Raw genomic sequence first — 25,390 nt, 5'->3', positions numbered from 1 at the left:
AGCCGCTCCAAACTCAGGTGCGCGTGGCGGTGACGGAGACCGTGAAGCTGCGGCGAACTTCATAGAAGAAGCAGGTAGGAAGTTTGATGATAATGAGGAGCTAACCGCTGACCATCATGGTGGCCGGAGCGCTCACCTCCTTCCTTCCTTCCTCAGTCAGAGCGGAACGGAGGAAGTCTGCCTCCTTCTCAGAGAAAAGTTGCCATTATTTAGCTGCCTCTGAATTTCATTGAACCTCAAACAGCGCGCAGCTTGAGAACTTTGCTGTTAATACCAGAGTAATACCAACCATGTTTATTTGGTGTATAGATCCCGCGGGCTGCTACCGTTTAATTTCTTTATTTGTTCTTTATGGAGGTTTTAGTGGGTAAAGTAGAGCATTAATAAAGCTTTTCACTTCGCCTCGTCACTTTGGTGGAGCAGCAAAGTCAAAGGAACGATTTTCATTCAGCTTTTTGGATAATATATGTTCATATTAACAGTTTTGAAGGCGCGCGCGCAGCGGTTTAGGCTGGGGTCCTCGTGCAGGTGCAGCGCGCGCCCTCAGCTGGCTGGCTGTAGGGGGTCAGGGCGTCCTGCTCTGATAAGGGGCAGAGAGGCTGTATATCCAGACCTGCCTGGTGGAAATAAACAGTTAAACAACAACCTGAAACCACTCCAATGGTTTCTACTGTTTTTAATCTATACATCATCACATAAATCTCATAATTACTAGTTTGTTTTTAGGCTTATGTCAGTCTGCCAGTTTCTGATGGTCTTACAGGTTTTCCCATCAAACTTTTAAGCTTTTCCCAGCTTAAATCTCTCACTTCAAGATACTTTTCTGCACCTTTCACTATTATTTTGATTTTGTTCGTTTTTTTTGTCTATATCTGTTTTATTTATTTATTTATTTTTAATAATTCTAATTCCCCCTTTCTCTCCTAAAACTTTATTTTAAAAGAATCCAAAGGTGTTCTTCTGCCATTAGGGATCCATAACAGCAGTAAAGGTGTGTCTGAGAAATCGCTGCTAAACAGGTTTATTCTATTTTAGAACAGGCGAAAGGATCACAAAGATCATTTTTTAGTTTCTGCCTTAATCCAGCAGACTGTCTGCATTTTACTGACAATCAAAGCTGCTAAGATCAAAGCAGAGCTATTTTGCTGTGATGAACTCCATATTTCTGCTGAATCCCAGCCTTAGTGGGCCCCTCACATTTTAAATGGCTGCATTTCTATGATTATGGTTGAAAAAAACAGCCTTTTGCCACTGAAGGATCACACCAACCATGCTCCAATTGTGTGTATGTGTATGTAGCTATATATGAGGGCTGAGGCAATTAACTGGATTAATCGATTATTGAAATAATCATCAACTAATCTAATAATCAATTAATTGTTAAATTGAGTATAGAGAATCTAAAACATTCATTTAGTGTATGTTTAGATGATGGGTGGATGGATGATGATGGATGAATGATGGGTGGGTGATGATGGATGGATGGGTGGATGATGATAGATGATGTAAAAGTAAATCCACCTGTATAGAAGCCATCCGGATTGTACATATTTTTATTTCTTATTTTTATTTTGTGTTTCATTGTGTGCGATACATGTACACGCACCTTAATCCTTATTTATCTTTATATACTGTATATACCTGGATATACTGTATATATATTTATATATATTTATATATATATATATATATATATATATATATATATATATATATATATATATATATATATATATATACAGTATATCCAGGTATATACTGTATTATTGCTTATTCTTAATCCACCTTTTTCCCTCCTTGTTTGCACCTTCTTTAACTTCTATGCCAATATGTGACCAGCTAATTTCTCCGCTGTGAAATCAATAAAGCTCATCTAATCTAATCTAATGGATGATGATAGGTGATGGGTGGATGATTGATGATGGTAGATGGATGGGTGATGGGTGAAGGGTGGATGATGATGGATGGATATCAGTTAATCAGATGGAAAAAATTAAAATAATTTTTTAAGTTTTTATGGCCCTAGTGGGTCATTTTTTCGTCAGTAGGCTGATAGGAAAGGAGATATGAGAGAGGGAGAGAGACATGTGGGAAAGGACCATAGGCTGGATTTGAACCCCGGTCGCCCACGTCGAGGACTAAGGCCTCTGTACATGGGCCAGTATTTATAACAAATTATTGGTTTACATCCCTGATACACACATTTATTTAATCCCAGCTTTCCTTTCCACATTGAAGAAAATCAATCAAAGCATGATGCTGCCACTACCATGTCTGGCTGTGGGTCCACCATGCTCATCATCTGTAGCTTCTTCCTTAATGTTTCCATTCGTATTAATCTCTGATCTTCACACTGTCTCAAACGCGTTTAAAGCTCACTAATGTTGGATTTCCTAACATGGAAATGAACTAACCCACAGCAGGACGCTGTTCATTAGGATTTATTTTTCTGTCTGATAGAGATGGTCTGTTTGGAGTTTAAATCACATCGAATCTCATCAGTTCTTAGAAAGACAGCATCAGGATGATGATGCAACCATTGAAGGTATTTAGAAAACAAAGGAAGCTGGGATCCACCTTCAGCCCCTGGAGGGGGGGTCCATTCCCTTTAACCTTTTGCCTACTTGATTATCCAGCCTTGCATAAGGAGGTTAAATAAATTCATTAATTTTTATCTGTTCTGCTCCCTCTATCAGCTGACCTCCAAACGGAAATCTATCGGAGTCTGTTTGGCTCATTATTCTGCATCCAGCTTCTGGCTGGAATCATTTAGAGTAGAACGGTTTAATCTATGGTCCCAGAAAAACACCCAAAGCCAACGAAAATAAAGAAAATAAAAATACAGCAATTTAAAAAAGAAGCTCAAATTAGATCAATTTAAAGTCATAAGGAAGTCATATTTAATTGTCAAATCATTCTGGCTTAAACATGCTTATAAATATACGCTTTATCAGACCATATTGTCCCAAAAGTTAGAACATTTCTATAAAAAAAAAAAAGTCCTAAACTCTATGTTTTTTTTTCGTTATCTTATGCAGGCCAGTTACTTATTCGTCAGCCTGAACACCTAAATTTAGCCAATCATATACCAATGGTCATCTGTCAATCAAATTTTTATTGGTCATAGCATCTTGATTCATATGTTGCAGCTAATATACGCTACGGTTGAAATAAGAAATAAGAATCATTTCCTTTCCCGTTGAGTTCCGTCCCAGTGTTCACGGGGATGGACGTCTGTGTCTTCAGCAGGCGTAGAGCTGACAGAACTGGCAGCGTTGCGAGGCAAGGGCTCAAACATGTACGGCTGTAAGCCTTCTACACCAAACCAAGCTTCTGCCGCCCTGGCGTCCTCTTCCACAACATCTTCGTCCCCGCTTTCCTCCTCTAAATAAAAAATGTATGACGGAGGAGACTCATCCACGACCTCCGACACTAAACTCTCCTCCTCTTCCATGTTTCCTCTGTCCATAGCGTTCCTTGACAGTGTCGTTTCTAGGTCACCAATTTAGTGCTACTTGGTCCCAATGGAATTTCCCATTGGGAACCTGCTAGCACTAAGTTGCTCACTGGTTAGCAAGATGCTTCAAAGAAAACGGCCGCAATCAAACTTACTTGCAAACCACAATAATCTCGCCCTCTTGATAATCGACCGATCATATATTCACACGTGTAAAGTTGTGCACCACTCGGGAGAATTCAGAAATGCTGCGGTTGGGACAGCCGCTTCCCTACGACTTTAAATGTTCCAGACAGTTTAGGGAAGAATAAAATGCTGCACTGCAAAAACTGATTTATTTATCCAATTTACTTATTGTGATAAAACAAAAGAATAAAAATAAACATTTGAAGCAGGAAGAGAAATGATCTGATCCCTTTAATTAAAGCCACACGTTTACCATGAGCTCATAAATACAACCAGCATCAAGATGAAGAACATTTTAATTTAGGTTTATTTTCCGAGCATCACTAAATATGACCCGATCATTTCCTTTTCATCACCATCAGGCGTTCCTGACATGATCACTGAGTTTAGCAGCTTTTATCGTCCTTTGATTTGTGAATATTGATTATGATTCTTTGGTTTCCTGCTTCATTTTCTCCACAAACGGATTTAGAAATGCAGAACTTCATTACTTTTGTTCTAAATCGGCCCTTTTTAAAGGTCTCAGTTCCTTTTAATCATGCTTGATTTCTCTTTTTTCCAACCTCTTCCAGTGTTTATTGGTAATGTTTATTTTTAAGCATTATTTTTATGGAAATGTTTACAGGAATCCTTCATTCAGTGGTTGTGCTCTTAGACGTCCACTCAACTAGTGCCTGTTTGCATGGATTCCTATTACACGCACATATTTGTTTATAAACAAAGAGACGATCCGAACATCTAGATTAAATGACCGACTATGAGTGGAGAACAAAAGACAAGAAAACAAAGGCAGTATAAACAGATCGTATTTCCAAACACCAACAATAGTCTTTCGACAATATACCTCTAATGTATCAGGATATTACTAATCCTTTATTTAATTAATAAAATGGAGCCAAATCTCCTCAGGTTTGTTCCGCTCTCCTTTCTGTATGATTTTATTTTTCCCAGAGGAAAAGCAGCCAGAGTGAAACATTAAGTCTCCAACTGTTCTTGAAAGTAACACGACCAGAACTGAGAGCCTCTAAATTTCTATTCAGTTTAGTTTATTTCTATAGCACCAATTCACAACACAAGTCATCTCAAGGCACGTTACAGTTCAACCAGATCATACAGTCAGATTGGTTCAAAGTTTTCTAAGGAAAACCAGTTGATTGCATTGACTCGAATGCAATCCCTCACACTAAGCATGCTTGTAGCAACAGTGAAGAGGAAAAATTCCCTTTTAACAGGTAGAAACCTCCAGCAGAACCAGGCTCAGTGTGAGCGGCCATCTGCTGAGGTCCACTGGGGTTCAAGGAGACAGAAGCAGGAGGAGACTCTTCTTGAAAGCAACATAACCAGAACTGAGAGCCTTTCTGTTTTTAAACTTAGGTTTTGTTAAATTGCGATCGTAATTCAGATGTGAAGAAGTGTCCAACCCCAGTTTAAACTAACTAAACATTGAATTTGTTTGTTTTTCACTTATTTTTCTTGTGGCATTTTTTTGCCAAATGAAGCTTTATAGTTCATTAATGAAATATGAGGATATTAATATAAAACCATTTATCTACATAAAGCAATCAGTTTAGACCCAATGTCAGACCCCTGCGGTACTCCTGACTATATCATATAATTCAGATTTCACCTGATTAATCTTCTACACGCTGCTTTCCATTTTTTGATCTAAGAATGAGTGGAAATTTTTTAAAATTAGTGTATTTGTCCTTAATTTGAGCAGGTAAAGTCAATCAAACAGGGATCTTCGACCCTGAAAAAAGATCATTTGATATTTTGCTTTTAAAATATGACATTGAAGTTGTTGTTTTTTTCTTCATATTTTAAACGTAAATAATCTTTTTTTATGGCTTCTGTTTCCTGTTGAAATCAGGAGAAAATCCTCTCATTTGAAGAACAACTGGTTTGTTTCCCTGTTTGCTGTGTGGTTCCAGGTTTAAAACCAAGTGTTTTTATTTTTTAACTCCCAGAGTTTGAACGCTCTGTCTTTGATCAGCTTTTGTCTCGGGCCCCTGTAATCATCTCAGCTGAGCATGCAGGGGTCAGAGGTCAGTGAGGCAGAGGTGAGGCAGCGGCGCTCCTTGAACTCCCTCAGTCAGGCTCCGTCTGACCGACTCAGTGAGCAGAGGGGTTTTTATGTAAGCGTAATAAACTAGTGCAGCTGCCTCCATATCTGACCCATTGACTGTCTCCAAGGTAAACAATCAGACTGACTGTCTTTTAGCCGTCAGCCTATCAGACGGCTTCCTGGTGTCTGCGCTCTGTGCGATTGGAAGGCCACGTCTGGCTGCTCATCCTTTAACAGGTCTCTGTGTGTCAGCAGCGTGGCCGTGCAGCAGCAGCAGCAGTGTTTCCAGGGCGGCTGTCGGTGGATGATCAGCAAACAGACCCAGCTCTGCTTCCAGGTTAGCGCTCCTTCAAATGGTCCTGCTTGTTCTTTCTGTTTTGTGCCTGTTTTTCCAGTTAATGTTTCATTATAGTGCTTCCTTAATCCACTCAGGACCTGTCACTCCACATTTCTAAGGGTAAAATTGTTTATTGTGTCCAAGGCTGCACCAACGGTTTTACCTTTCCTTAATTATTGCATCCATTGTTTGGCTGTTCTCCATCAGGTTTAGGGCTTCAGGACTTTGTGTTTATTGCTGCTATCAGAGGAACACATGAAACCGAATGCTAATCTCCTCTGGACTAAAGATCTGGTGTAAAGTTTGTTTTCCAGTCATGCAGCTTTTAAATAGCTCCCCTGTGTTTCTCACCATCCGCTCCTGAAAGCTGTGTGGACTCCCACCAGCAACCGCTGGTAAACATAAAGTTATGAGTTAGAGAGACCAGATTTGACCTGCATCCTTTGATAAACCTCAGATTTTAGTCCATTTCAGGATTATTTAACATTTATAATCCAACGTGATGACTGGAGCATCTAAATAGAGGATGTTTCTGATGTTTTAGCCTTCCTGCAAAAAGCAGTCAGCTTCATGTTTCCTTAGAATCAACTTTATAGCGAGGTGAGCGCTGCTGTACGGAGGAAAATTTGTTTCAAAATTATTCATTAAAAAAATCAGCAACAAACAAACACGTTTTTAATCAAAAAAATATTTAGAAAGTAATCTGAAATGTGTATGAAAAAGTTAAACTAGAATTTTTATGTCTTTCCTTATTGTCTGGTATTATTTTTTTCAAATTTTTTGGCAGTTGTACAAAGCGCAGTGTTTTTAAATCCCGTCTTACAGATTTCACCCTACTTCTGTGTGGTCTGTACCCAGAACCATAGAAGCATCAACACAGAGCATCCAAAAGGACAGAGGCTAAAATCTGAAAAGGATTTCAAAATAATGTAATTTGTAAAAACACAGTCCCCTAAAACATTAATAAAAAAAAAAAAAAAATTTGGAAAATAAAAAAACTGAAAAAAATAGCAAACTGAAAAAAAAAACATTGGTTAAACGTTGCCATAAATTACCATCAGGTCGTTTTTGGATATTTGGGGGGGGGGGAAACAAAAACATAAAATTGGAAAAATATGAGAAGATTTTTAGAAATAAAATCTGAAAAAGTAGAAAAGTTGGAAAAAAATGATTAAACTTTTCCATACACAATCTTAATTAGATCTGATATTTTTAAACATAATAGTTCAAAATTTCATTTTTTTTAAAACCTTTTCTGTCCATAATATTGGACCAAATGTGTCTCCATACAGCTGCTGTAGAGCTGTAGAGGTTATGCATTCCAAAGATGATCATGAGGTCATAGAGTTCAGCCTCTTCTATCTGAGGTTTACTATCCTGCAGCAACTTATCTAACCTTCTGCGAATAAACTTATTTACTGATTTAATAAATTAGTATTTAGCTATGATGCACTTGATATGAGATTGTTGGAGTTATATTGCTCTCGTCTTAAAAATAAATAATTTTACTCCATATTTCAAAATTTCCTGCTCAAATCAAGGGAAGATCAGCTGATTTCCAGAAGCACGGCCTTCCTTATATTCACAGCAGGTCATGGCTGAACTCTGACCTTTCCTCCAACGTTTCTGAACCCGGCTGGTTCCTGCGCTCAGCCTTTACGTTGTCTGCAGCCTGAAAGACCTGCTGCTACATGCTGCTACATGCTTAGCCCCCATCCTGACAAACCGAGGAGCTGATAGCAGGAACCCCACCTGCTCAGGCATGATAAACGTTACACTGGAAAAAAATCGAAATCTAGATAAGTCATTCTTTCTTAGAATAAGTGCATTTGTTCTTGGATTGACGAGGTAAAAGAGACATTTTGCCAATGGAACAAGACAATTTACATTTAAAATAAGAAGAAACAATTGCATTGTCTTCTATCAAGTGCATGTTATCTAATTATCTTATTTTAAGAGTAAAACAACTAATTCCATTTGCAAACTACCTCATTTACCTACTCAAATTAAGGGTAAATACACTTAATTTAAGAAATGTTTATCTCTAGATCGTTTTTCCAGTGTGGTCTGTTCCCCCAGAATAAATCAAAGCATTTTTATTTTTGCCTGAAGGATTTCTATGACCGTAGGGTCAGAAATACTGAGACCAGTCAGTCAGTCAGTCAGTCAGTCAGTCAGTCAGTCAGTCAGTCAGCTGTAGTTCAGGCTGATCAGGTTTTATTGTGTTTGTCTCTCAGCCATGTTCAGATCCAGTTTCAATGATTAAAATGTGGAATCATGTGTTTGTTCCTCCTGTTCTCACGACGCGTAAAGAAATCAGACTCAACCTGTCAGTTCTCCTCCCTAACTCCACCGGTTGAACCTGAAACCATCTAAGATCCGAGTTCAGCTCCCGCCGCTCTGTTTCCTGAATCTCAGCCTTTAGTTTGTCTCTTTTAATGGCTTGGAGTTTGTTTAGAGTCAGAAATAGGATGTTTGCTGGGACCAAATCAATGACCTCGGTGGTTATTGCTGCATCTGAACGATGACCCGCGCTGCTAACAGCAGATCCAGCTCAGAAAACGGTTGACATGTGACCGAGTTTCAGAGGGATCTACCGGTAAAAATACAATCGCACACCGACCGCTTCCTGATCTTCCTGACTGAAGGCGTGGTGAAAGTTGCGTCCTGGAGGCAGGAGTTCCTGTGAACCTCTGAAAGCTTCAGGCAGTTCCCAGCTAAAAGAGACCAAAGTTCGCTGTTATCCCACACAGCCCTGCTTCCAGGGAAAACTAACCACCACCTGCCGCTAATGGGAAGCAACAATTAGCTCCTGTTTAAAAGTGAAAAGAGATTTTTATCTTCCTTCCATCAGAGGGAGAATGAACAGCATCTTCAAAAGCTGTATTTGTGTTAACTTTCACATGTTATTTTCACTTTTTATAAATATTTTACAAAGAAGCAAAACAGGAATGACTAATGAATCATTTTATAGCTTATAGAAAGGAGCAATCATTTCTTACAATCACTGTTTACTTTTAATTCAAGCAGATAAATGAGTGTTTTTGCCCCTAAGAGAAGAAAATTAGTGGGGCTGCTCAATATGTCGGCGTTAACATCGATAACAGCCATTGTTGGTCAGTTTGAAACATATCAATCATGTGACAGTGATGCAGCAAAGGATTATGGGTGTTAATCTAAAGCGCTGTCATGGTGTCAAAAACTCAGGAATAAGTCGGCCGATCGATCAGCATCAATTTCCTTCACTTTGGCAGCTCAGAGTTTGAACAATGCTTGGATATAACCCAATCCCATCCTCTGTAAAGGTCTGAAAATCAACTATCTTAATCTATTGGTTTTATGCTCAGTTTTTCAGTGAGATCAGGTTGAGATATTGAAGGAGTCTGTGGTTCCTTAAAACTAACAGTGTCAGTTGTTAAAATAAATAAATATCAGAATCAGCATTTCAGGCTTTTCAAAGATCGGTGATCAGCCAGAAACCTGCAATCGGTGCACCCCTGGTAGGCAGCCTACAGGACATGCGGCCATATTAAAATAATTAATAAATAAATAAAACTTTATTTTATTTTTTTCAGTTTATTCAGATAGTATTTATTCAAAGGACCTTACAGTAGATAAAAAAAAGTAGTAGTATTCGATATTTGAAGATCAAAGTGATCAAAGATTTTTATATTTAAGATGTTTGAATTAAAGGAGAACAATTACAGTACTTGAGCAACTTTTCACAAAAACTACATTCCCCATGTAAAACTAACAATGAAAATCTAAGTGTTTGCAAATAGTCATAATCTACTAGGAGAAGATGTTGCAGCGTCCAGTTGCCGTCCACGGCGGCCCACTCTGCTCATTAGGTTCCTCCTCCCCCTGCCTCAGCTTCTCCTTCTCGTCTCCAGGCCCAAACTCACTCTGTCCAGCATGCTGAGCCAGGACTTCCTGCAGAAGATGAAGCTCTTAGATCTGGAAGGTGTCAGCCAGTACATCAGCGCCGTCTCCACGCCGATGCTGGTCAGCGTGGGAGCGGTGGCCGCCGCCACCACCTACTACCTGGCTACGCGACCCAAAGCCCCCCCACCTCTCTGTGACCTGGAGATGCAGTCCGTCGAGGTTCCGGTGAGTTCAAGTCCAAGTGTAAATAATTAACACTGTTGTGTTTAAAATTAACACTTGCTTTTTCCATGTCCAAATAAGTAAACCTTTAATATGTTCTGAATATAAACTACAGAAAGAGACGCGACTTTCAGGTTAAACTTAGAGGAGCTGCTGCACCTTTGACCTTCAGCTTTCAGAGAAGCAGGAAACAATGAGCAGCTTCTGTGTTGAATCCAGCTCCATTGTTCCGTATCGCTGTTTATGGCAGAAACCATCCAACGATGATGCAGCTTATAGGATGTCTGGGCTGAAACAAATCAGAGCTTCATTTGCCTCAAAGTTGTTAGATAAATTAGAAAGATGAATACATGTCAGTTGTGATGTTAAGACAGTTCCAGGAAAGGCTAATAAGAGCTAAAACAGCAAATAAAGGTAAATAATTAAAATCCTGTGTGTTTATATCAAGCGATTAGTTCTTAACAAGACCAACAGATACATGCACAGAAATAATTATGCATTTTAATGTTCAAATTAACAGGATTTAATCCTGGTTATAAAAAACAGACAAAAATAATCCCTCAAAGAATGAAAGCTTGTGGCAACAGTGGAAAGGAAAACTCCCCTTTGCCACAGCTCACCAGATCAGGGGCCCAAACTTTCCCTGCTTTCTTACCAGAAGGTTTCCATGCCTCCCAAAGTACTCCCGCCAACACACACCTCCAGCTAACCTTTTCTTTTCAACAAGATTTCAACTACAGTAAATTACTATACATTCAACTATTTGCTATAAAATAAGCTACAGTCTCTGAAAATAAAGTCGTAGGGAAGCCATATTTAATTGCCAAATCATTCTGGCTTAAACATGTATATAAATATTCTCTTTATCAGACCATATTGTCCCAAAAGTTAGAAAATTTCTGTTTAAAAAAAATCCTGTCTTATAATATATGGGTTTTTTTCCAATCATATATCAACAGTCATCTGTCAATCAAATGTTTTCGGTCATAGCATCTTGATTCATATGTCGCAGCTAATATACGCAACGGTTGAAATAAGAAGTGAGAATCATTTCCTTTCCCGTTGAGTTCCGTCCCAGTGTTCATGGGTATGGACAACTGTTAGAGTCCTGCAACGGGTCGGGTACCCGCAGGTCCCCGACGGGTCACCCGCTAAAAGGCTCTTTTGCGGGTGAAAAATACATAAATAAAAATAAACGGGTCGGGGGGATATTTTTTTAGTGCGGGCATGTAGTTGGTGATTTTGTTTTTATGCGTGTGTGTTGTTATGGACATCAGAAATGTTATATTAATCAGGCACTGGGGTCACCCTTGTTGTAGCTTAAAGCCCTGCCGGCAGTGTGGGCTTCCCTCCAAAAAGGCCACAGTCAGTGCATACACGTCTGCTGCAGTGTTAATGGCGCTGTTCTGCAGAGCAGCGTACTATAGCCTGTTACTTGATGTGTTAACGGGTCGGGTTGCGGGTTAAATATCAACGGGTCGGGTCGGGTTCGGATTTGAATTGAAGACATCCGTGGGTGACGGGTCGGGTTCGGTAGTCATCCTAACGGGTTTGGGCGGGTGCGGGTTGGTAAAACTCGACCCGTGCAGGACTCTAACGTCTGTGTCTTCAGCAGGCGTAGAGCTAACAGAACTGGCAGCGTTGTGAGGCAAGGGCTCAAACATGTACGGCTGGAAGCCTTCTACACCAAACCAAGCTTCTGCCGCCCTGGCGTCCTCTTCCACAACATCTTCATCCCCGCTTTCCTCCTCTAAATAAAAAATGTATGACAGAGGAGACTCATCCACGACCTCCGACACTAAACTCTCCTCCTCTTGCATGTTTCCTCTGTCCATAGCGTTCCTTGACAGTGTCGTTTCTAAGTCACCAATTTAGTGCTACTTGGTCCCAATGGAATTTCCCATTGGGAACCTACTAGCACTAAGTTGCTAACTGGTTAGCAGGATGCTTCAGAGAAAACGGCCACAACCAAAAGTGCTTGCGAACCTTTCGCCACAATAATCCCGCCCTCTTAATAAATGACCAATCACATTCACTTTATTCAATCGTGTAAAGTCGTGCATCACTCAGGAGAAGTCAGAAATGCAACGGTTGGAACAGCCGCTTCCCTACAACTTTAAATAAAACTACCACCTTTAAAGTTCAGTTATATCATCTTACAATAAGTATTGAGTCCTAAGATCCTCCAAGAACTTCAACTAAACATGATCATGGTGTAGCATATTAATGAGTTTATGGCTATAAAACCATCACTTAGAAAAAGCAAACCCAAATGTAAAGGTTGTTGATGCTGTGATTGTGATTAAACCAGATGTTGAAGATGTATTTGTATTCACACCAATAGTTTTGGGCCGTGAGTCTGTTCTACAACAATTTAATGATTCAGAAGCTGAAGGGTTTGGGCATCTATGAATTGTATTAATCTAAACTGTTTATTTTGCTGTGTAACAGGGTCAATTATGCAGTTAATTTCTTCCAACCTCCCTTTAGTGAGGGGTTGACATTCTGTTGAATTAACCTTGTTTTATTGATCTTATTTTATCTCTTCTGGGACAATAGATTTTTCAGTATCTGAAGCCATCATCATCAAAATGACCACAAATAAATCTTGAAATATTTCACTCTGTTTAATGAATTAGTATCAGAGTTGCTCTATCTGAAATAAGCGATGAAAGAGACCTAATTTCATCATGAGACATGTATATATACTTTCGATGTATCTGTATGTTATAAACAGGACAGAAAATGGCAGCAACAGTCTCCACAGATAGTTTTACCTGGGCCAAGGCAGGACTAGGTTAATTTATCATCTTCTAAAGGAGAATACTGGTATTTAATTTCAGAGAAATAGCAGCTTAACCATAGAGATTGCTAAGGATAACCTGTGCCACTATAAGCTTTATCAAATATGAAGTTTTTGTGTTTAAGCCTAAAACTGGTAGTTGGTTCCACAGGAGAGGAGCCTGATAACTAAAAGATCTGCCTCCCATTCTACTTTTAGAAATTCTAGGAACGACTAGTAAACCTGCAGATTGAGAGCGAAGTGCTCTGTTAGGAACATAAGGAACAATCAGATCTCTGATATCAGATGGAGCTTGGCCATTTAAGGCTTTATATGTGAGAAGGAGGATTTTAAATTCTATTCTGGATTTAACAGACCAGTCACTGACCGTCTCAGTGACTGGTCAGAGATCATTTCAGTTTTCTCCATATTACTGATTTATCGATGAATGGAGCAAAGTGTTGTGGGGATGGAGCGGGACTGAATCCTCTGCAGTCCGATCATTTTACCCAGTGGGATAAATTTGACCCCCGGCTCTGATTCATCTGTTGCTGTGAGGAAGGTTGATCATTAACCTGAACAGACTGAATCGCTGAAAACATTCTCACCCATCCATGGATAAACCTCCACCGAGGTGTGAAGAAGTTAAGGATCCCTCTGTGACTACCTGAGCAAAGCTAAAGACAAAAGCTCAACCCTTCATCAATGACTTTAACACTAAAGCGGCTCAAGGTGGGTGAGTTTATTTCTATAGCGCCAATTCACAACACATGTCATCTCAAGGCACTTTACAGTTCAACCAGATCATACAGTCAAATTGATTTAAAGTTTTCTATCTAAGGAAAACCAGCTGATTGCATCGACTCATTGATTTGAATGCAATCCCTCACACTAAGCATGTAGTGACAGTGGAGAGGAAAAACTCCCTTTTAACAGGAAGAAACCTCCACTAAACTTAAACGATTACAGAGGATTTAACTTTACCAACAGCTGCATCACGTCCAGATGGAAAACATCTGCTGGAATAAACCCATCTCTGATTAACTGCTGCTGTGTTTCAGGGCAGTGACTTTGTGCATCGCTCTGTGCTTCACGAAGGAGACGGTTTCCTGACTCACCTCTATGAAGATGCCAGAACTATGTATGAGTCCGTCCTCAGAGGAGCGCGAGTCTCCAGTAAGTCTCAAGTGTGACGAGTAAGATGGAGTACGGTCATCTTTAAGCCTTTTGAGTTTAGACTTCATGGTTCCAGCAGGATTACTGTGGAGTGTAGAGGAGGCAAAGTACGGAAGCCCATTTCTGCCTCTATAAAGTAAAAGCAAAAGGACCTCATATGTCATAATAATGAGATTTAGTCATTTATGGGATTTTAAATCCTAATTATGCTTTTGAAAGTTGGAATTATGACCTTAAATCTCAGAATTCTGACTACGATTTTTATATTATAATTTTATTATATATTATAACACTAAAAGTCAAAACTATCACTCGTCCATGTTGGGAGGCGATATTCACATTTCCCCTAAATATGTAACCTATCAGTGAGATGTGGCTCTTATCCAGCCTTGTTCAGCGGGACGCTCCACCCATCTGTTCCCCTCTCCGTCTGCTGGTGGGGCCGTAGCGCTGCCTGACGTTAACGGCAAAAATTGAAATTTAAGCATGTGATTCCTTAAAAATACGTTTATTTTCCTTGAGTTGAGAAAATTAAGACGTCACACCTTGATGATTTAGCAAGCCTATGCTGACGGTCGGAAATTTGGCAAAAACGCTGGCATACATTAGGTATGAGCACGCTGAAAGAAGTCGACATATGGCAAGTATGTCAAGAACATTTCCAGACGTATGCCAGAGTATACGTGGGCCATAAGTTACAGGTAAGTTATCTAATCACTGACACACGTTAATTGTAAGTTACTCATTAGTCGTGGCGTCTAGCTTATCCAGCCTGTATCATCCCCATCATAGGGTGAGTGTCATGGATCCTCCCTGTGTTCACACCCATGAACAACAAACTTCCTAGAAGACATGATGCTGATTCTGCTGCGATTGCAAACCTTCTTTCTTTCTTGTTTCTTTCTTTGTTTCTTTCTGTATTTCTTTGTTTTCTGTCATTATTTCTTTGTTTTTTTCCTTTCTTATATTGTTTCTTTGTTTCTTTCTTTAATTGTTTCTTTGTTTCTCTCTATATTTCTTTGTTTTCTGTCATTGATTTCTGTCATTGTTTCTTTGTTTTTTTCCTTTCTTTCATTGTTTCTTCCTATATTTCTTTCTTGTTTCTTTCATTGTTTGTTTCTTTCTGTTTCTTTCATTATTTCTTTCATTCTTTATGTATTTTCTTGTTTCTTTGTTTGTTTGTTTCTTTTTCTTTCTCTGTTTGTTTGTTTGTCTGTTTCTTTTGTTGTTTTGGTGGGTGGTAAACGGCAGCTACAACACCTGCGAAGTTTAGAGAAACTTTCTTCTTGTGCTTTTTATGCAGGCCGGACACCTCCAGGCACATCGCTGCCCCCCTCAGGACTCTGATTTGTGACACTTCATTGGCATTACGCTGCTGTGCGTTATGCTGTCGTTGGACATACGTTCTGGACTCACTATTATTAGTCTTATCTATACGCCCAAAATTGAAAAAATACAAAGTTCAGCGTGTGACAGCATTTTAGGAGATTCTGGGATGTCAAGCATACGCTGGCTAAATCGCCATGGTGTGACTGCGCCGTTACCGAAACAGTTTTTAAATATTAGGATTTATGTCTGAAATAATAAGAAACAAAGGTTATCTTTTTCCAGGTGCATAACATCTAATTATCTTATTTTAGGGGAAATTAGCTCTGCGTGTTTCTGTGTATTATTTTAGTTTTACTGTGTCTGAATATAAACGGGAGTTTGTGCCTCCAGGGAGGTGAATGTATGATGGATAAATGGATGGAGGTTCCCTCTTGTGTCCCCTCCCCCCCTCACTACTGTCTCCTCTCCCAGATAACGGCCCCTGTTTGGGCTTCCGGAAGCCGGAGCAGCCATATGAATGGATGTCCTACAAAGAGGTGCCTGTTTTATTTCCTCTGATGGTCGTAAAGTTGCCCTCAGATGGTTCTGCTGGACTAACCGGTTCTGTCTGCTTTAGGTGATGAAGCGAGCAGAAAATCTGGGTTCAGCATTTCTTCTCAAAGGACACTCAAAGACCACCGACCCCAACATTGGTATTTTCTCCCAGAACAGAGCAGAGGTACAAACTTTGAAACATTTTTTCTCAGTTTTTTCCTGTTCTGGCGACTTGATACTTGTCTGTGTTTGCAGTGGACCATCAGTGAGCTGGCCTGCTACACCTACTCTCTGGTGTCCGTCCCTCTATACGACACACTGGGAACAGAGGCCATCTCCTACATCATTGAAAAAGGTACAGCCCCCCCACCCATCCTTTCAGCCTTTTCCCTGAATGCAGCCTAATAAATGAGGAATGCTGCTGTTTCCCTGCAGCCTCCCTCTCCACGGTGGTGTGTGACGTTGAGGACAAAGCTAATCTGGTGCTGGACTGCATCAAAGACATGGAGCACTCCCTGAAGACCATCGTTCTGATGGAGACCCCCAGCGCCAGCCTGGTGGACAGAGGCCAGCAGGCGGGGGTCCAGATCCTGAGTCTGCGGGAGATGGAGGTGAGGAAGCACATTTAGAGCCTGAACTATTCAATCTGGATCTAGATCAGAGCTTCCAAAAGATTCAGCCTGTGACCCCAAAATGAGACAGACTGAAGACCCCCTAAAAATAGAGAGAATTACTTTACTCTGCTGATTTTATTTATCAGTATAAATATTGATTTTTATAAAATTGAACTTAATTGTTCTCACAATGGAGAAATTAACTCTCTCCATTTAACCCATCTCCTTTGGGGAGCAGTGGGCTGGCATTGTGCGGCGCCTGGGGAGCAATCAGGGGTTAAGGGTCTTGCTCAGAGACCCAGAGTGTATGTCTCTATGAACTCCTTGGGAGGTTCTACTCTAGACTGACCATGGTGGATGGTGGCATTTGTTCGCTCATCCTCTCCTGGTCTGTTTTGTTTCCCACCGCCTGGTTTCCAACATTCACAGCAGCTTCAGTCGTCGTGTTTCCTCATGTTTCCTCAACTGAAGCTTTTATTTCCCGTTCTGTTCCTCAGGCCCTCGGAGAGGCCAACTATCACATTCCAGTTGTAAGTAAATCCCATCATGTTCAGATCTGTTTGAAAGAGAAAATGTTGGTGAAATTAATCTCTGGTCTCCATTAGCCCCCCCAGCCTGATGACATGGCGGTGGTCTGCTTCACCAGTGGAACCACAGGTAACGCTCTCCCCTCGCTGCTCTGATAAAGCTTCCCTTTGTCACCTAACCTCCCGTCCTGCCTGTTCGTTTTCAGGAAGCCCCAAAGGAGCCATGCTGACTCATGGGAACATCGTGTCCAACTGCTCCTCCTTCATCAAACTGACCCAGGTGAGAAACCAGAGTTCAGGTTGAAGCGGTTCCCAAACGTCTCCACCTCCTCCCATCATGCTCTCTGCCTCTGCTCGCTGCAGGTCAGCTGTCCGCTGAGTCCCAGCGACGTCCATATCTCCTACCTCCCTTTGGCTCACATGTTTGAAAGAGTGGTCCAGGTACGTCTTCTGCTGTTCCCCTCGTGCCTTCAAACCCGCAGCTTCGTCCTCTTCATGTCCTTCTGTCCCTCAGGGGATCATGTTCGTGCAAGGAGCCAGAATCGGATTTTTCCAGGGAGACATTCGCCGTCTGTCAGACGATCTGATAGCGCTGAGGCCTACGGTGTTCCCCGTCGTACCCAGACTCCTCAACCGGATGCATGATAAGGTGAGGGAGCGACTGGGACTTTTTCAGCCGCTTCTGTTTGTTTGCCAGGATTACTAGATGTGTTTGTGTGCAGATCTTTGGGCAGGCCAACACCTCTGTGAAGCGCTGGCTGCTGGAGCTGGCCTACAGGAGGAAGCATGCGGAGCTCATGAGAGGCATCGTACGGACAGACAGCATCTGGGATCAGCTCATCTTCAGGAAGGTTCAGGTACGCAGAACAAAGCCTGCCGGTTTCTGCTGGAAGCTTTAAGGGCTGGTTATACTCCTGCAGCAATACGTCGCAGTTAGCTTGTTGCAGGAATGACACAGATATTTTTGATTAATGCACTGGAAAAAATCAGAATCTAGATATGTCACTTTTTCTTAAAATAAATGAATTTGTTTGAGGAAATAAAAGAGACATTTTGCCAATGGAACAAGACAATTTAGACTTAAAATAGGAAACACAATTGCATTGTCTTATTGTAAGTGCATATTATCTAATTATCTTATTTTAAGAGTAAAAATACTCATTCACATGGCAAATTATCTCGTTTACCTACTCAAATTAAGGGTAAATATGTTTTATTTAAAGTCTTGGGAAGTCATATTTAAATGTCAAATCATTCTGGCTTAAACATGTATATAAATGTTCTCTTTATCAGAAAATGTAGAAAATTTCTATAAAAAAGAATCCTGTCTTAAAATCTGTGTTTTTTCCCCCCGTTATCTTATGGAGGCCAGTTAGTTATATGTCAGCCTGAACACCTAAATTCGGCCAATCTGTCATCTGTCAATCAAATTTCTGAATTTTTTACCTGTCAAAATCCTCCTATGTTATTCCACGCCACAATGCACGCGACACACACGCAGACGACCTGGTTTCTGAGCACAAACCAGCCTATAGGCTCCAGCAGAGAGTCTGACTCATCGTGATTAAGCTCTCAACACACGTCTGCAGTGGTTTGGATAACTGCTGGTGCTGCTTAAAGCTCCTTTACAAAAAACTGAAATAAAAATCATTTTCAAAAAGATTGAAATTCTCTGAACTTAAGCTGCTAAACATGATGATCAGCAAATGAAAGGAGGGTTTATGGTTTTAGAATAAGATTAACTAGATATAACACCATAAATGTTATCACAGTTCCTTCCTCCCAGCAGCTGGAAGGTTGCATAACCACCACTGTTCCCAACAACCTTAATAATTGTTCCATTCATGCTAATTTTCCACAGTTTCTATCTTAGTCAGTTAAATTAACATGCTGCGGTCATTTTGCACACCTCTGATGTTGTTGCTATTTTCAAATATTAATTACTGTAAAAATGTCCACCTCAGTATATTGGTTATTTATTCTCCAGGTGCACAGTTTTTATAGTAAAGTTTTTTTATTGTGTATCTTTTATCTCTTCACTATTATGTTATTCTTATACATTTTTCTAAGGTCCACATTTGTGTGACCTGCTGTAACACCAGAATTTCCCCAAGAACAAGAAAGGGATTTTCTATTCTATTCTATTCTATTCTAAATAAGGTAATTTTATTTAAACAATTATCTTGTTCTTTTTTATCTGCTCAGGTCAAAGGAAAACATAATTAATTTAAAGGAGAATCAACACACTTAAATATAAAAAAGGTCATTTTTTCCATCTTGTTGTGTTTTGTAAACAAAAAATTTACAATCCAGGATGAAACTTTGAAAAATATTTAAATCAAGAAGACAGTTTTGCGGAGAACCAACTTCCTCGGTTTAGACAGAGCTTTAGTTTTTCTGCTCTCAAACTTATGATTTTTAAACGAGGTGCTCTGCTGCCCCCTACAGGCCACCCTGGGAGGCCGCGTTCGCCTCATGGTCACCGGAGCGGCTCCCATCTCTCCTGCTGTCCTCTCCTTCCTCAGAGCTGCTGTGGGCTGTCAGGTAAAACTGCTTTCATTCCAGGTTTGTTCACTGAAGGCCTCCTCTTTCCTGGTATAATCCCAGCTTCTTCCTATCTCCTCTCAGTTCTATGAAGGCTATGGGCAGACGGAGTGCACAGCTGGATGCACCATGACCCTCCCTGGAGACGGGACTGCGGGCCACGTGGGGGCTCCTCTGCCCTGTAACTCCATCAAACTGGTGGACGTCCCAGAGATGAAGTACCTGGCTGTAAACGGGGAGGGAGAGGTGGGAATGCAGCCCAGCTGAAGGAGCTCTGCTTTTTAGCTCGCCACTCCTCACACACCTGTGTCTGTGCTTTCAGGTGTGTGTGAAGGGAGCTAACGTTTTCCAGGGCTATCTGAAGGACCCCGAGAGGACTGCAGAGACTCTGGATGCAGACGGATGGCTGCACACCGGAGACATCGGGAAGTGGCTCCCTGTAGGTTCCTGCAGCTCCTCCCTCCTCCTCCTCCTCCTTACAACCGCTCTCTGTGAGGGAGACATTACAGCCGTGTGCTCCTGTGTCCACAGAACGGCACGCTGATGATCGTCGACAGGAAGAAGCACATTTTCAAGCTGGCGCAGGGGGAGTACATCGCTCCTGAGAAGATCGAGAACATCTACAGCCGGAGTGATGCGGTGGCGCAGGTCTTTGTGCACGGAGACAGTCTGCAGGTCAGTCGCCCTCAAAACCAAGAACCTCTGACCTCACCTCCGCCACCTGTTCTCACCTGAGCGTCTGCTGCCTGCAGGCCTGTCTGGTGGCTGTGGTGGTTCCTGACCCGGACTTCCTGTGCGGCTGGGCCAAGAGGACGCTGGGGCTGCAGGGAAGCTACGAGGAGCTCTGCAGCAAAGCGGTGATTCCCACTGATGTTTTACTGCTGTTAGCAAACAGCTACCTGATAGCAGGCTGTTGCTTCACAGTCAGAATCCGGCTCTACTGACCTAGATTCTGACCATGTGAAGACCGGATCTCAGAGGAACCTTCATGCATCATTAATGCCTTTACTGCAGCAGGAACTTAGGCCCCGTCCACACGAAGTCAAACCCTGGCCTAAAGGCACACATTTTTCACCAAACCAGCCTCTCATCCATACAAAGCCGGTGTTTCGGGGGTTTGTAAACGATCTTTTTTTTATTAAGCCTTCAGAGTGGAAAGATTTTGAAACGCCGTTTTTGCGTTTCCATCTTTAAGCTCTAACCGCATTTTTTTTTTTACACGCATGCGTCACAGCGTCGCCTCTTAACACGCATGCGCGACACAGTATCACAACAACAATGGCGCCGTACTGTGTTGAATGGTTGCTGCTCATGCTACTCACCCTGCTGTCAGGCTTACAACAGAATCTTCTTCTTCTGGAATATCTCTAGGAAGAACAGAGCAATATCGACGACATAGTTCAGCACCTGAATTTGACTGAACCACGAAAATGGACCCGCAGGGCAACCATGTATAAATATTGGTGCGCATGCCCAACATTTCGTCGCTTATTTTTGCTTTGGCACCACAGCGCCACTTACAGGCCTGGCATACATTTTGCAGCGTTTTCATGCATTCGTGTGGACGCTCACATTTATTTTACGTCTCCGTCTTTACGACAAACGTTCTGGAAAATATTAGCGTTTCGTGTTCGTTTTGACTTCGTGTGGACGGGGCCTAAATCCTGCTCTGATCATCCTGGGTTCTCTGATCTTCACACAGCTTTGAACTCACTGAGCGGAGCTTCAGAGAAGGAGCAAAATCTAAAACTATTAATCAGAGTAATAATGATTATAATAAAATCGTCATTTAATTCAATAACTGGAGTATAAAGACTGTAAAACATCCCAGTAGCAGAAAGAACAACCCGACCAGAGCTGGAATTAGACCAGAATTCTAGAAGTAAAATCCAGAAACATGTTGCATTAAAGATGAAAAACATTTCAGTTTAGCTTCATCTGATTTAGATTCTCTATAAAATCTCTCAGGAACATTTTTCTTCATGATTATCAATCGGTTAGCAAAATAACCTCTAGCTGCGGCTCAAAAGTGATTTATGTTTGCAGCTCACAGCAGATGCTGGGTAAGAAACTTTATTCATGTTCGCCTTCCTCGATATGCCGATCATATTCTAACCACCAAAGAGATTTTCTAAGCTTAAAGTCTTAGGGAAGCTGCTGTTCCAACTGTTGCATTTCCGAATTCTCCTGAGTGGCGCCCGACTTTACACCAGTGAATAAAGTGAATGTGATTAGTTTATCAAAGGGGCAGGATTGTTGTGGTGGAAGGTTTGCAAGCAAGTTTGATTGGGGCCGGTTCCTGGGAAGCATCTTGCTAACCAGTTAGCAACTTAGTGCTAGTAGGTTCCCAATGGGAAATTCCATTGGGACCAAGTAGCACTAAATTGGTGACTTAGAAACGACACTGTCAAGGAACGCTAAGGACAGAGGAAACATGCAAGAGGAGGAGAGTTTAGTGTTGGAGGTCATGGATGAGTCTCCTCCGTCATCCATTTTTTATTTAGAGGAGGAAAGCGGGATGAAGATGTTGTGGAAGAGGACGCCAGGGCGGCAGAAGCTTGATTTGGTGTAGAAGGCTTCCAGCCGTCCATGTTTGAGCCCTTGCCTCGCAACGCTGCCAGTTCTGTTAGCTCTACGCCTGCTGAAGACACAGACGTCCATCCCTGTGAACACTGGGACGGAACTCAGTGGGAAAGGAAATGATTCTTATTTCCTATTTCAACCTTTGTGTATATTAGCTGCGACATATGAATCAAGATGCTATGACCGAAAAAATTTGATTGACAGATGATCGTTGATATATGATTGGGCAAATTTAGGTGTACAGGCTGACGTATAACTAACTGGCCTGCAGAAGATAACGAAAAAAAAACACAGATTTTCTGCGGGTCCCAACCAAACTGCCCTGACATTTGCTCAACAATCTCTGTAGACCACCTGCAACATGCCCACTTACTGCAGCACAAAATGGGAATCTGTGAGGATCAGGCGTGTTGAACGCCCCCGTCTTTCATCCGATTCCTCTCTCTTCATTCAGCATTTCTTCCCTTGAAAGTTTCTGGTAAAAAAAAAAAACAGATTTATTTAAATAGATGTGTTGACTTTAGCTGCTGATAATTAAAAGTTCTTTTTGAACTGAACTTGGATTATCTGCCATCCTGTCCGGAACCTGTATAAAGAACTTTGCTGATTTCCTTTTATTGCTGCGCTATGAATCCAGGTCCAGTCAGTGAGTTTTTTGGTTATTGTGGTCCTGTTTGAGGCTGTTGACGGATTTCTGAATGGATCCAAATTAAAGACGGATCTGATCAGGACCTGGGATCCACTAACTGACGAGCAGACGTCGAGTAGCGGTACACCCAGGCTGAAAATGCTTCTGCTCTTTATGCTGGTTGATAGATGTTTTCTGGAACCTGAAATCAGCCTAGAAATACAATCCTAGAGGTCACACGTCGGAGTTTTACTAACATGGCAGATCCTTACAAATCAGTAGTAATGTTATGAGATGAGCCGAGGCTTCGAGGTGGGTCAAGTAATGGAGGGGGTCCTTCCTCGCAGTGCATGTCGAGGAGTCATTCATCCAGGGGAGGGGCCAAAATTGACGTCTGAAGCCTCGCTACCGGGATACATGACAAGAACTTCGACTGGCATTTAAACAGCCTCACTCCTCAGTCAAAATGTTGGAGTTTGTAGAAGAGTTAGATAGAGTTTGGATAGATTCTAAGAATAGATTGGTTAAAAAAACAACCAATCTAGTTGGTTAAAACTAGTTTGGTTAGATTAAACATTGTAATGATCATTGGCAAGCCTTGACACAGTTTTAACTTCAGTGTTAAGTACTACTGCTGTCTGTTACCAATAGTTACCAATGTTGGTGGCGTCAGCTGAAAGACATTGACCTCCAATCCTGAGGTTGTTAGTTCAATACTCACCTTTAGACTTTTAAAAGTTGCGATTATTCTGAAGTATTTTGGCTAATGTGAATAATTTGCATTGGTTTGCCCTAGTAAAATTATAGATGGAATAAAACACTGCCAAATTAGATTGGTTGATTTAACTAAAAGATTGGTTGAACACATAACTTCCAACCCGATTAAAACCAAAAACCATGGAAAAACTATAATGTTTGAATAAAAAGACTAAAACCTTTCATTTTCTCATCATAGGCCAATTTCCACCATTACTTTCACTGTCTGCCTGAGCTTATTTCGCTAAAATGGCAGAAAGACAGTGCACCTTAAATGATTGTTCTCTTCTAGGACATTTTACACAAAAAAGATTTTATTATTCAGACCAATCATTAACAATTTCAAAGGAACTTGAATGGAAAAAAAAAAAACAATCACAAAAAAAATCACAGATAATATTACTAACTGTAGTTCTGTTTTCCACCAGTAGGTGGTGACATGTTCACATGAATCTTCATGAACTGTGACATCAAGCTTCATCTCACCATCACTACCAATCAGCTTCTTAAAGACCAAATGGTTTTTGTTTTAAACAGGAGGTCAAGGCGGCCATCTTGGAGGACATAGTACGGCTTGGCAAAGAGGGAGGCCTGAAATCCTTTGAACAGGTGTGACTTCTAGACGAGACATTTCTGGGATCTACCTGATTGCGGGTTAAACTGTCTAATCCACCCTGTCCTGCAGGTTAAGGCCATCCACATCCACACAGAGATGTTCTCCATCGAGAACGGCCTGCTCACCCCGACCATGAAGGCCAAGAGGAACGAGATGCGGCAGTGCTTCAGGTCCCAGATAGACCAGCTGTACGCCACCATCAGCATGTAGAAGGATGGCCTCGCTTTTGCATGAGGGGGCAATGAATGGAGGAGAACGAATGTGATAATGCGTTGAGGCTGTCATTCTGCCGCTGCGACACGACAAACAGGCAGAGCAGGCTAACACGTAGCTTAGAGCGTCTTTAAAAGTTGGATTTCTGAAGCTCAGAGTCCAGACGGGTCTTTGATCAAACCTACCAAACTGATCTGTATGATTTAACAGAATCCAATCTGCTCCAATCTGGGAGTCTTGAAGGGAAACCAGCCATATTTCTTACCTTTTTGTAAACAGTTTTTATGTCTACATCAGATGACACTGAGCTCACTGTGACTGTATGAATAAGCTCGGTAGCTGCTGAACTGGACGCCCAGCTGGGTCTGATCCACAACTCAGGTGCCTACAGGAATAGAACAGGAAATCTGTCCAAGTTTTAATTTATTTTTTAATACAAGAGGAAAATATTTGTCAGAGGAATTCTTCTCAATTAATGTTTTTATGATGAAATGTTAATCAGCTGGTTGTTTTGTAAAAGATTTAATTAAAGGCATCTAAAATGATCTGTGGAAACTCACTGTGACATTTGTTTCTCCATCTCTGTTGGTTTTATTTGTTTTGTGTGAATTTATTTATAGGGCCTTTGGTATTTATAGCCATCAAACAGAGTTGAACTATAAAGCAGCCGTTTCCCTTCTAACCTGATTAGTTTCAATAAAGTTTTAGCTCTGGTTTATGATGCAAGGCTATAAAAATAAAACGACCAGGGAAATAAAACATGACAGTCAGCCTCCTCTGAACGACTCCTAATACTGAGAATAATCCAACCACTGTCAGCTGGTAGTGGAAATATTAACTCCATCTAATCTAAATCCATTCAAATTGAAGTTAAAATGTTTTTGCTGCTAAAATTTGTACTGTTTCTGTTTTCTAAATATAAACAAAGGCAGGCTG

At 41.1% G+C, this 25,390-nt stretch overlaps 1 protein-coding gene across 4 annotated transcripts; it reads left to right on the top strand.

Moving 5' to 3' along the window:
• On the top strand, positions 1–25,001 carry LOC119794103 (long-chain-fatty-acid--CoA ligase 1-like). 4 transcript variants are annotated; one of them, XM_038301455.1, is made up of 21 exons: positions 1–74; positions 5,964–6,045; positions 9,939–10,155; positions 13,996–14,110; positions 15,911–15,975; positions 16,056–16,157; positions 16,229–16,328; positions 16,409–16,584; positions 17,085–17,117; positions 17,193–17,244; positions 17,321–17,394; positions 17,478–17,555; positions 17,629–17,763; positions 17,837–17,971; positions 19,563–19,658; positions 19,743–19,904; positions 19,981–20,097; positions 20,190–20,333; positions 20,411–20,515; positions 24,163–24,234; positions 24,311–25,001. In XM_038301455.1, exons 3-21 carry the CDS (start codon positions 9,961–9,963, stop codon positions 24,449–24,451), a joined length of 2,097 nt encoding a protein of 698 aa, XP_038157383.1. In that variant the 5' UTR covers positions 1–74; positions 5,964–6,045; positions 9,939–9,960; the 3' UTR covers positions 24,452–25,001. The 4 variants fall into 4 exon arrangements, with proteins under 4 accessions (XP_038157383.1, XP_038157386.1, XP_038157385.1 ...); XM_038301457.1 differs by lacking the exon at positions 1–74 and adding an exon at positions 5,818–5,836; XM_038301458.1 differs by lacking the exon at positions 5,964–6,045 and having other exon boundaries at positions 52–74.
• Positions 25,002–25,390: the final 389 nt, after the last annotated feature.

This window comes from Cyprinodon tularosa, unplaced genomic scaffold (genome assembly GCF_016077235.1).
Source record: "Cyprinodon tularosa strain WSP-4 unplaced genomic scaffold, ASM1607723v1 ctg468, whole genome shotgun sequence".
Taxonomy (NCBI): domain Eukaryota; kingdom Metazoa; phylum Chordata; class Actinopteri; order Cyprinodontiformes; family Cyprinodontidae; genus Cyprinodon; species Cyprinodon tularosa.
The sequence above is the reverse complement of the archived record's forward strand: the minus strand, read 5'-3'. Positions and strand labels throughout refer to the sequence as shown.

Excerpts from the sequence above, each read along its gene's own strand:
- LOC119794103 (XM_038301455.1), top strand. The coding sequence starts at position 9,961 with ATGCTGAGCCAGGACTTCCTGCAGAAGATGAAGCTCTTAGATCTGGAA. Across the intron at positions 16,158-16,228 it reads TCTCCCAGAACAGAGCAGAG|TGGACCATCAGTGAGCTGGC; the intron begins GTACAAACTTTG and ends CTGTGTTTGCAG. Across the intron at positions 19,905-19,980 it reads CTGTAAACGGGGAGGGAGAG|GTGTGTGTGAAGGGAGCTAA; the intron begins GTGGGAATGCAG and ends CTGTGCTTTCAG.